At 43.6% G+C, this 11758-nt stretch overlaps 1 protein-coding gene across 2 annotated transcripts in view; it reads left to right on the forward strand.

Moving 5' to 3' along the window:
* Positions 1-11162, forward strand: part of MTRES1 (mitochondrial transcription rescue factor 1) — a 15906-nt gene extending 4744 nt beyond the window's left edge. For both annotated transcript variants that reach the window (XM_049654091.1, XM_049654090.1), the window contains exons 2-4: positions 4603-5081; positions 6684-6756; positions 10960-11162. In XM_049654091.1, the coding sequence (XP_049510048.1) occupies positions 4615-5081; positions 6684-6756; positions 10960-11139 (720 nt within the window). In that variant the 5' untranslated portion in view covers positions 4603-4614 and the 3' untranslated portion in view covers positions 11140-11162. The remainder of the gene's footprint in view (positions 1-4602; positions 5082-6683; positions 6757-10959) is intronic.
* Positions 11163-11758: the final 596 nt, after the last annotated feature.

Raw genomic sequence — 11758 nt, forward strand, 5'->3', positions numbered from 1 at the left:
TTCTTCTTCTTCTTCTTCTTCTTCTTCTTCTTCTTCTTCTTCTTCTTCTTCCTCTTCCTCTTCCTCTTCCTCTTCCTCTTTTTCTTCCTCTTCTTCTTCTTCCTCTTCTTCTTCTTCTTCTTCTTCTTCTTCTTCTTCTTCTCCTTCTTTTTAAGATTGTATTTTTAAGTAATCTGTACACCAAACGTGGGGCTCGAAATCAACCATGAGATCAAGTCACACTCTTCACCACCCAAGTCAGCCAGGCACCCCTTAGGATTTCTCCTAAGTCGGGGTGACAGTTCCTGCCACTCCTCTGCTCCTGAAACTATTCATTCTCTCTAGTATTGCAGTTGGTGAAAGTTGGTTTTTGTTCAAGAGAAAACGAGACAATAAATGTCATGGCGTAGCAGAAAGAACAGTGGACTTAGAGTCAGAAGACAGGCAGTTCAGCATGGAGCCTTGACTTAGCCAGGGAGCCTGGGTTTGAATCCACTGAGTATTTGTCTGACCCTGTAACTGAGATGGGCTTGTTGGAAGGAATAAATGAGTTAATAGAGGAGCGCCTGACCCATAGTAAACAGTGAGTGTCAAGACTTGTCATTGGAATCCTGACTGGATTGTTTACTAGCTGTATGACTTAGTGGGTTGTTAAATTGTTCCGAGTCTCATTTGTACTCATATGTAAAATGAGGACTCTGCACAAAGTTATCCCTGAGAGGGTGCCCTTTCCATTTCTGCAAACCCTATGGCTCTGGGGCTATTGTTAATTGAGGGGAACAGGCAGGTGGGTTCTCAGCTTCCAGGCATACATATGGCCTTTGGCATTATACCTAATAGCAAAAAACACTTTGCTAAAGTCACTTAGATCAGCGTTTTCAATTTTTTTTTAACGTTTATTTATTTATTTCAAGAGAAGCGTGAGCAGGTGAGGGGCAGAGAGAGGAGGAGAGAGAATCCCAGACAAGCTCCTCACTATCAACTTGGAGCCTGACAAGGGGCTCAAATTCACAAACTATGAGTTCATGACCTGATGCTTAATTGAGCCACCCAGGCACCCCAAACTTTTTCTTAAGTTTGTATTGGGGCACCTGGGTGGCTCAGTTGGTTGGGCATTCGACTTTGGCTCAGGTCATGATCTCATGGCTCATGAGTTTGAGCCCCACGTCAGGCTCTGTGCTGACAGCTCAGAGCCTATATCCTGCTTTGGGTTCTGTGTCTCCCTCTCTCTTTGCCCCTCCCTCCCTCCCTCTCTCACGCACGCGCTCTCTCTTTCTCAAAAATAAACATTAAAAAACAGTTAAAGTTTTTATTTTTTTTATTTTGAGAGAGAGAGCCAGGGCGGGGCAGAGAGAGAATCCCAAGCAGGCTCCTTACTGCCAGCACGGAGCCCAATGCAGGGCTCAAACCCACAAACCTTGAGATCATGACCTGAGCTGAAATGAAGAGTCAGACACTTAACCGACTGAGCCACCCAGGTGCCCCTGACTTTTTTTTATTATTATTATCTACAGTAAATACATTTTACATGATGACCCAGTGTGTGTGTGTATATTCTTATATATGTATGTGTAATTGTAATGGAAGTTTCATAAAGCAGTATTTACTATGTGATGCGCTGTAATATTTTCTGTACTCTTCAGTGTTCTTAAAAAGTAAAAATTAGGGGCACCTGGGTGGCTCAGTCGGTTAAGCGTCCAATTTCGGCTCAGGTCATGATCTCACAGTCCGTGAGTTCGAGCCCCGTGTCGGGCTCTGTGCTGACAGCTCAGAGCCTGGAGCTGCTTCGGATTCTGTGTCTCCCTCTCTCTCTCTGACCCTCCCCGTTCATGCTCTGTCTCTCTCTGTCTCAAAAATAAATAAACGTTAAAAAAAAATTAAAAAAAAAAAAGTAAAAATTAATAATGGCTCATGGCTCACAGTTTGAAAAATACCTAAAGATAGGCAGATTATCATCATTAATGCCAATCTTCATCTTCTGTATTACAAGAGCATCTTATTAACTGATCTGGTCTAGGCCCAACAGTTAGTGGTGATTTCAGCCAGGGCTGTTAGGCCTATAACTTGGACATCACCTGGATAAATTCTAACAAGTCTACAACTTAGGCCCAACATAGAATTTCTGAGGCTGATAGAGAGCTCTGGCTACTTAAGGTTAACCTTCCTGTGTGTTTTTGGTGGGTGGGAAGGTATGAAAGGCTCTGCATATGAGAGAATTACTTTTCTTAACATTTTACACTGTAAGGAATATATGTTAAAATGTTAACAGTGATTGTCATAGAGTGGATTCGGGTGGTTTGAATTTTCTTAATATTTTTTTCAAATTTTCTGCCATGAAAATATGTTTCATATATAATCATTGAAATCTTTCTCTTAAATTATGGTATAAGAGTAGCAATTACTACCTTAAAAAATATCTTTACTTGGAAAAATAAAAAGTCCACCATTAGGTAACTTAAAATTTTTTTAAGATTTTATTTTTAGGGGCGCCTGGGTGGCTCAGTCGGTTAAGCATCCGACTTCGGCTCAGGTCATGATCTCACGGTCCGTGAGTTCGAGCCCCGCGTCAGGCTCTGTGCTGACAGCTCAGAGCCTGGAGCCTGCTTCAGATTCTGTGTCTCCCTTTCTCTCTGACCCTCCCCCGTTCATGCTCTGTCTCTCTCTGTCTGAAAAATAAATAAACGTTAAAAAAAAATTTTTTTTTTTAAAGATTTTATTTTTAAATAATCTCTATACCCAACGTGGGGCTCGAACACACAACTGGAGATCAAGAGTCAAATGCTCCACTGACTGAGCTAGCCAGGCACCCCTTAATTTTTTATTGTAGCAATCCATGAAATACAAAGTTTAGGAACTACTGAAATATACTATTTTCTTTCTTTATCCCTGCTTCTAGAAAACTTAAGGCTTTTTCTATGCATCGTTATTATTGATTCTCTACTAAATTAGATAAAATGTGTATAAAAATGATTTTTCTCAATGTTTCTCTTTAAGGTGCTTCAAATAGTTTCCAGTCAGTATTTTAGAGTACTCTGTGGATTTTTATAGCATTTAAAAATTATTTTAGGGGCACGTGGGGGTGGCTCGGTCAGCTAAGTTTCCGACTCTTGATTTCTGGTCAGGTCATGATCTCACGGTTCATGAGTTCGAGCCCCGCATCAGGCTCTGAGTTGATAATGCTGAGGCTGGTTGGGATTCTCTCTCTCTCTCTCTCTCTCTGCCCCTCCCCTTTACGTGTGCAGATGTGCTCTCTCAAAAAAAAAAGCTTAAAAAAAATTATTTCAAATTCTAGTTGTGTTGAAAAACAACCCTTAATTTATGCCTGCTTTACTTCTCATTTAAGACTCAGATTGGGGTCCCAAGAACAGTGAGATACAGACTTGAGCTTGTGTTGTCTGCCTCATTCATGCCAACAAAAATAAGGCCCAAAATGTTAACAAATACAACTTGGAAGTAGCTAGCTATGTGGTTTTGAGTGGGTTTACAGGTAATTGCTGTTGTCAGTTTTGTGATGAACAGAAAGTAGGAAGGAAAAATCCTTCAAACCATCATCAAAGAAATCTGTCTGAAAGTATAGCGTTGGCACCATGGAAAGTCATTCTCAGACTTAAGGTATGGGAATATTGACCATATGGCAACCCTTCTCAAATTACTAAATCATGGTCTCTAAAACCATCTTGATGTACGTGGGAAGGTTTGTTACCATCATAATGAGATGGTTTCTGCTGTCTTTGGGGTAATACAGGAATTGACTACTCTCTGGCATGTCAGCACCTCGGTGCCTCAGGAAACAATTACCTACTTTGTGGGTCTCTAGGCCCCTTCCTTCTCTGCTAGCTAATGCCTCTGTTAAACGGTAGGAGGAAGATGTAAAAGGAGGTAAAATGCAGATCTGTCCAATTTGCTCATTCCTACCTCTGATTTGGTAGGGTTGGAGGTTGAAACAAAGCTGAGATTCACTCTGGGTTTTGTGAAGTCATGACCTGGTGTCTTTCCTTAGCAAAGTCATTATTGTAGAGATGTAACGTATGCCAATAAATACTTTTTCTCTCCGTGAGACCTTTTCTTTTTCTTAATATTAACTTGGTGGATACAAGTTTTTTAATGTTTTATTTTTATTTTAGAGACAGAGTGTGAGCAGGGGAGAGACAGAGAGAGAGGGAGACACAGAACTCGAAATAGGCTCCAGGCGCTGTGCTGTCAGCTCAGAGCCTGATGTGGGACTCGAGCTCATGAACTTCCTGAGCCAAAGTCGGAAGCTTAACTGACTGAGCCACCAGGCACCATGAGATCTTTTCTTTTTTTAATATCATTAAGAACTATTGTTAATATTTTTCAGTAGCAATAAGTATCCAAGTTAATTTGGGGGATGGAGAAGAGAAGCAGTGTTTTCACACACAGTATCTAGTTCCACCCTCACGAGCACCCTGTGAGGTAAGCACAGCTAGAAGACTCACCATGGTGCAGTGCATGGCCCTCAGTACGTGCAGACCAATATGGTCTTTTGTAGGGGAGCCTAAGTATAGTGCTGGATATTAAGTGTTCATGGTATGTATGGTTTGTGTTGTAAGAATGCCAGGACGCTGCACTCGTGAAATAAAACTGAATTATCGTCTGTTTCAGGTTCTATGTGCCATGGCTATGACCAGTGTCAGATTGCCTGCCAGCGTTTTGAGAAAGCCAGATGCCTGGATTGGACTCTGGGGAGCACTACAAGGGACACCTTCGTACAAACTCTGTGCTTCCTGGAATCGATACTTATATTTTTCTAGTACCAAGTTAAACACATCAAATTGTAAAACATTTTTCCATAACGTTTTCTCACGGAGACTCCCCAGGCTTTTCATATCGCCAGAATATATTTTCCCATTTTCCATAAGACTCAAAAGTAATACAGGCTCTAAAAAATCCACTGAAAAGACTCTGCAGAAAGCTGCAGCTGAAGAGGACTCTGATGAGGAGAGCCACGGCGAGATGAGTGAGCGGGAGGAGGAGCTGGAGGACGACCCTAGTGTGGTCAGAGACTATAAAGACCTGGAGAAAGTAGTGCAGTCTTTTCGGTACGATGTTATCCTAAAGACAGGCCTAGATGTTGGAAGAAAGTAAGTACGATGCGCATTTTATTACAAAATCCTTTGTCTTTTTGTTATGTTAATGCACCGTTTCCAGCCACTCAGCCCATATCATGGTGAGGAGGAACCACAGTTAGGAAAGGACCTTCTAGGAACCTGTTCGGTTACTTCATTCTACAGGTGAGAAAACTGATTTCCAGAGGAGTCAAGTGACTGCCTGCACATCCCAGGTGCCACCTCTCCCTGATCTAAGACACAGTTGACTCTAAGGTGAACCACTGATTACTTCTTGAGGAGGGAAGTAATGACTATGTTAGGTGTGTATAGTAAGAAGAAGCCGTACATGGGTTTCACAAATGCCACAGTGTGAGAAGGTCCCTTTTAGAAGCAACAGAAGCAGGAGAATGTGGTGGTTAAGAATGCAGGCTCCGCAGCTAGACTCCTGGGGTTTTAGTCCTGGTTTGCTGTGTGACCTTGGGCAAGTTACTTAAATTCTCTAAGTGTCAGTTTTCTCATCTGTATAATGTAAAATAACACCTTAGAAGCTGGTTGCTAGGATTAAATGAGTATCTCTCTCCTCCATCTAAAGCATTTTAACAGTGCCTAACACATGGTAGGTACTCAATATATGTTAGCTATTATGAAGAAAGTACTGTGTGTGTTCACATATAGTGCCCAGAGATATTAAGTGTAACTTTCACGATTTCTCTAGTATTCTTGTTCTCTCTGCTAGACTAATGCTATAATACTGACCCTCATTGTTCATTCATTCCTTTAGCACTCATTGTGTGCATACTGCATACAAGGTAAGAATCACGGTATGGATAATATATTCAGAAAGGTCTCCATGTGTAATTTATACCTGTATGACCTAATTTAATGGCATGGTTTAATTTTTTAATCCATGAAGTTTAAGGACTTACAAGGGTGACCAATCCCATAGGGACCCTTGTCGGGATTTACTGAGTATTCTCTAAAATCTGGCAAACTTGTAAGGGATCCTCTCTCTCTTCCCCAGAGTAGTAGCTGCTGCTGTTATCATGAAGCAGAAACCCACCCAGATATAACTCCCCTGGAGTCAGAGCAGCAAGAGAAAATGGCACTGATTTTTGTCGGCACCGGCTCCTGGTCCGGTTGCCCTGGTGATTAAGACAGACCGCAGCTGCTGGATTGGAATTTCCCCAACCTCAGCTCGGACTAGCAGAGGATTTTTTAATAGCCCCAACATTCGTGTCGTGCCTGGTTTGTCTCGCAGAGCCCTTTGGTGGTCGTGAATCACAGGTGCTCCTGCTTTGCAGAAGTCCGGTGAGGTAGTGCCCGGCCCTCGCAGAGCCCCGTCAGAGTTTTGATTACCTGCCGATGATTCGAGCATATCTGTGCTGATGTGCGAGCATACTTGGGCGTCTATTCAGGAGAACCCCTTGATCTCGCTGTCGTGTGTACATACGGGAGCAGTTGACTTTCATTTTCCCAGCACCCAGAACGGAGACTTTTGTGAAGAGGCTGGTGACTATCAGAATAAAACATTAATGGCAGATGTTTTTCTCAGACCTCTATAATTGTTTTGAATATATTTCTATTTCAAAGCATTTGGTTTTTTTTGTTGTTTTTGTGTGTGTTTTTTTTTTAAAGCAAAGTGGAAGATGCGTTCTACAAAGGCGAACTCAGGCTGAATGGGGAAAAATTATGGAAGAAAAGCAGAACGGTGAGATATTATGACAGCCAGATATTTTTGTCTGTTGCTCTGCCAGTACTCAGTGCCTCCCTAGTTTCCCCTCAGGCTCCTTACTTGGGGTTTCAGCGTCTCCTGTGTGTGTCTGTGTTACCCTCTCTGCGATTCCCTGTGGGCCTGATCAGGCTAGTGAGACTCACCAGCCAACTTCACACAAACTACCTGCTCTTTTGCAGCCTAAGTGACTTCAAGATGAATCTTTCCCTTCGTCTTTAAAATTTTAAGACACACCACTATCAGAATTGGCAAGAATCCATTAGTTAAACTTCCAAGTCATTAGTCCCATAAAATCGTTATAGGCTAAAAAGAACAGTTGGTCCATGTAGAGGTAACTCTGGACTACGGGACTTCTGCAGATGTGGAATTTTGTTCATTTCGGCAGTTACCCGCCAGCACTTGCTGGGTGCCCTGCTCTGTGTGCACAGCGGCTGTCAAAACCGAGACTCCCAGTTTTCTGACAGCCCCACATCAATACTATTGTTCAGAGTCTAGAGTGCTAACCATTATACTATGGAACTTCAATACTATTGTTATGTGAAAGAAGTCAGTTACAAGAAAATGTATTTCCAGTATCCAGTGTTGTTACAATATACTGTGAAAGTTACATATTTTTGTAAAAAGTTACATTTTACATATATCTGGAATTAAAATATCAATATTACTAGTATTTATCTCTGGGGCATTATGGGTTATATTTTCTTCATTCTTTTTATTTTCTGAATTTTTTACAAGTATATATCACTTTCCTAATTGGGAAAATAATACAATAGTTAAAGTCAACAAAACACAATCAAAAAGTGTATGACAGAAACCCTTAAAAAGTTTGGAAGACACTGACATATGAGGCATTGGCAGACATAATCTAACTCTTAGTATCTAGGGAACTAATGTTCCAGGGAAGGTACACACACTTTTGTAGGTTACTATTAGGCTTGTTTCATGTTTCAGAACCCCCCCTGGGGCTGGGGGACCTGAGCTACATCCTTTTGCCCTGCGACAAGGGAGGGTGTGAGCTGTTGGCCATGGACCTGGGTGAGCACCGAGGCTTTCTTCAGAGACCTTGTTCCCTGGGATCATACAGGTTCTTGCGGCTGAATGGACAGTGCCTGTCTCAGCTGCCAGGTCACAAGGTCCTCGATCTCTGATGGCACCTGACCCGGCAGGTTCGGCATGTCAGTCATTGCTCTGTGAGCTTCAGGAAATCAGGCACTCCAGACATGCATCTGGAGATTAGGCTCTTGTCCCATAATTGCTTTTTCCTGGTTGTAGCCCTGCCCCCTCCCCTCGGCCACAGCGTTCCTAAGACCTGTTCTTGGTGCACCGCGCCTCTGTACCAGGGCCTCATTTACAAATGCCCCAAGTCTATTTTTCTCCCCCTGCTTTGAGATAGTATTAACTACAGTCTAATTGCTGCTTCTTCATTCTGCCTTGGGTGTTCTGTTTTCTCAGCTGCTTTCCAGATTTCTCCTGAGGGTCAGCAGAGGGAAGGGGCCAGTGTTAGCACTCGGGCTGCCTTGTTACTAGGAGGCCTGTAGCCATAGTAACTGCAGCTAAGGGAAGATTTGAAATGTAGATATTTGGAACAGCCCGTAATCCCATCCGCTTTTGCTTTATGTCTGGTGTGCTGTCTCCCACATTAGAAAGGACTGGCCGTTGCAGAGAATAAAGGACACCTCCCTTACCATGACCTGCTGCATGGGGCTGTGCCTGGCTGCTGGCCTTGAAGGGTCAGGCAGTTTTCTGATGCTGCATCTATAAAGCTGGCTGCCTGTAGCTGAGCAAACCTTTTCTGTTAGCTGCAAACCAGGTGGGGCCCAGAGTACTGGAGGTGCTGCTGGGTCCCTGTTGACTTAAACAAAGGGTGTTTAGAGCCGGACTATGGTGATTGAAGCCTTCCTAAACTCATTCTCTCCCTGAGAAATATTCCTTCCCTTTTCTCTGCCTTAGAAGTAAGCTACCAAAGGGATCTGCTGCTCAGCCACACACGAGCCTGCTCTTTTAAGGGACAGACATTATGCACAGTATATCTGTGAAGGGGTACACAATAAGGGTTGTCTTTTTCTCTGTGTATCCTTTTATACTTTGTATATTTTGTGTCACGTGCATATGTTACTAAAAAGTGAATTTTAATGAAATAAAGTTATGCTGAAAAATGTAAAGCAGAGTTCTCAAGCCTTGTATTTCTGGACGTTGATTTTAAATGTCCATATAGTTGGGCCAAATGGTCTTCTTTTTTTTTTAATATTTTAATTTTTTTTTTTATTTTGAGAGCACATGCGAGCAGGGGAGGGGCAGAGAGAGGGAGAGACAGAATCCAGAGCAGGCTCCACACTGCCAGCACAGAGCCCGACGTGGGGTTTGATCCCACAAACTGCAAGATCCTGACCTGAGTGGAAATCAAGAGTCGGACGCCCAACCGACTGAGCCACCCAAGCGCCCCAATGGTTATTTATTATTTATTTTTAAGTTTTTTAGATTTATTTTGAGATAGAGCACAAGCAGATAAGAGGCACAGAGAAAGACAGAATCCCAAGCAGGCTCCATGCCGTCAGCACAGAGTCCAATGCGGGGCTCGAACCCACAAACTGTGAGATCATGACCTGAGCAGAGATCAAGAATCTGATGCTTAACCGACTGAGCCACCCAGGTGCCCCAATGGTCATTTATTTTCAATTAAACGCATAAGAACTACAGGAGGACAGATCCCTTAGATGATGCCTATGTCAGCCCAACCTTCAAGCCCAGGGGAGAAGCAGTCTTCATGCCTACTTGTGGTGTGAGCCCTTCTGCTTCCTAGCCCAGAGAGGAGAATGTTAAGGTTTATCATCAGCTCCTGTGTGAGTTCCCATCTAGCTGCTCTAAGCTGTCTGGGTTGACCAGTATGGCATTGTGGCTAACAGGTGTGTGTTCCCATGTTTTGGACTGAATATTGGGCCCTTGAATGGGTGGGAGAACAAACATGAGCTTGCCCTGGTGAGGTACACATGTTTGCTGCCTCAGAGAGCATTAACTGAAAATAAAGTAAAAGTGGCACATACTTCTTAAATAGAAAACCTCCAGTCAGCTTTTAAACAGCCATGTGTTCTCCAGCTCACCTGGCTCTAAATAAATGAATGGCCGTGCGTACCCACTTAGAGTCCATGGCCCACACATGGAGTTGCTTCCCGCCTCCTTGGAAGCAGTGGTGAGAGGTCGGAGATGGCCCCAGTCATCCCTGGCTTATGTTACAGTAGAAGCAGCATCTGGCACCTGGGTCACTTTAGCTCCTTCCTGAGTCACTGGGCAGATCCTCTGGAATCCTGGGCTGCCAGGACCAGGTATCCACCATAGGCTGTCCCCAGCAACACTGATAGGACTGCCCTAGGACATGGCCCTGAAGTACTCAACCCAAGGCTCCCATCTGGGCAAGAATGGGTCTGACCTCAGCCTTTTTAACCTACTGAGTCTGCATCCAACCCTACCCTCTTTTCTGTGGCATTCTGTCTTGGTGAATTGAGTCCTATCTTCTTGATGATGTGGCATCACTAGGGCTAATCAGTGTTAGGCCTTTTCTTTACCATTTCTCTAAGGGATACGCTGACTGTTCCACAGTGACTAATTTTCAACAAACTGCCCCGTCCCCAATTATGTAGCTCATCTGGGTTGAAATCAGTGAAAAGTTACACTGGAAATGGTTGTCTCAGTGCTGGTAGTAATTACTATGCACATATTCTCTAAGATTGTGCCCCACTCTCTGTTTCTTGTCATTGTTACCAAAACAAATGCCTCCGTGTGTCTCCTTCAATCATCTAGTAGAGGTATTTGAGCCACACCACCCGGGCTGCCCGTAGGAAGCCATCCAAGTCTGAAGGAAGGACGTGGACAGGATCGGGCACGTGTGTCTGGGGCATCCTGTGAGGCCCTTTCACCTGGAGGCACTAGGGATGAGGGACAGCCTCAGAGGAATCACTGCCTTTCCTCACCTGCCCCTCTAGGGAGTGGTCACCTGGTGAAACTCAAACCAAGGATGTTTGTGGGGTGCCTGGTTGGGGGAGCTTTCGACTCGATCCCAGGGTCATGAGTTCAAACCACACATTGGGTGTAGAGACTACTAAAAAAAGAAAAAATAAAAGGACATTTGCATTGGCCTATGTTTCCCAAAATGCAGTAAAGGCTGAGTTTTCTTTTAATTTTCAGGTGAAAGTGGGAGATACATTGGATCTTCTAATTGGAGAGGATAAAGAAGCAGAAACAGAGACAGTGATGAGGGTTCTCCTGAAAAAAGTGTTGGGAGAGAAAACTGAAAGCGAGAAGTACAGAGTGGTGTTACGCCGGTGGAAAAAGTTAAAGTTGCCTAAAAAGAGTATGTCTAAATAAATGAATTGCTTTCTATCAATAAAGCTACTTTCGAGTGATGGGGGAAAGGGCCAGCTTAAAAAGAGGGCATTTTTATTAAAGTTCTCTTGCCCTTAGTGGAAACTGCTGAGCTGTTTTGTGGAAATTGGGATCCATAGCTTGGAGACACTTCCCATGGCCTGGATTCCTCTCCAGGGCTTGATTTGTGCTCATTTTGACCTCGTTTTAGCCCCATGAGCATGAATGAGATGTGTGCTGAATGAATTAAGCCCAGAGAGGGTTTTAATGACTAGCCTGCTGTTCCCACATTAAATACGTCGGGAGTCCATGTAAAATAAACGGGCCTTGTTGTTTGTGCTTTCATTTCCATTTTATCCCTTTTGGCCAGCTTCCCTGGGTGCAGGCTTCTTAAGGCAAAATCAAGTAATGTCAAGGTCACCCTTCATATCCTCGAGGGAGAACACTGGGGGACCCCCTTTCACCACCAGCCCTTCTGAATTACCAACATGTGAGCTTTAATTCCCTTCAGAGGTTTGCCTTCAGAAGTATGGATAAGTTGTTCTAACTCATTCTAAAGGGGCTAGTTAGGGCCCATCTAAAATTAATTGTTTAGGTCAGGGGCAGCCAGAGGCCTTTTTAT

The sequence above is a fragment of the Panthera uncia genome (assembly GCF_023721935.1).
Source record: "Panthera uncia isolate 11264 chromosome B2 unlocalized genomic scaffold, Puncia_PCG_1.0 HiC_scaffold_24, whole genome shotgun sequence".
In the NCBI taxonomy this organism is placed as follows: Eukaryota; Metazoa; Chordata; class Mammalia; order Carnivora; family Felidae; genus Panthera; species Panthera uncia.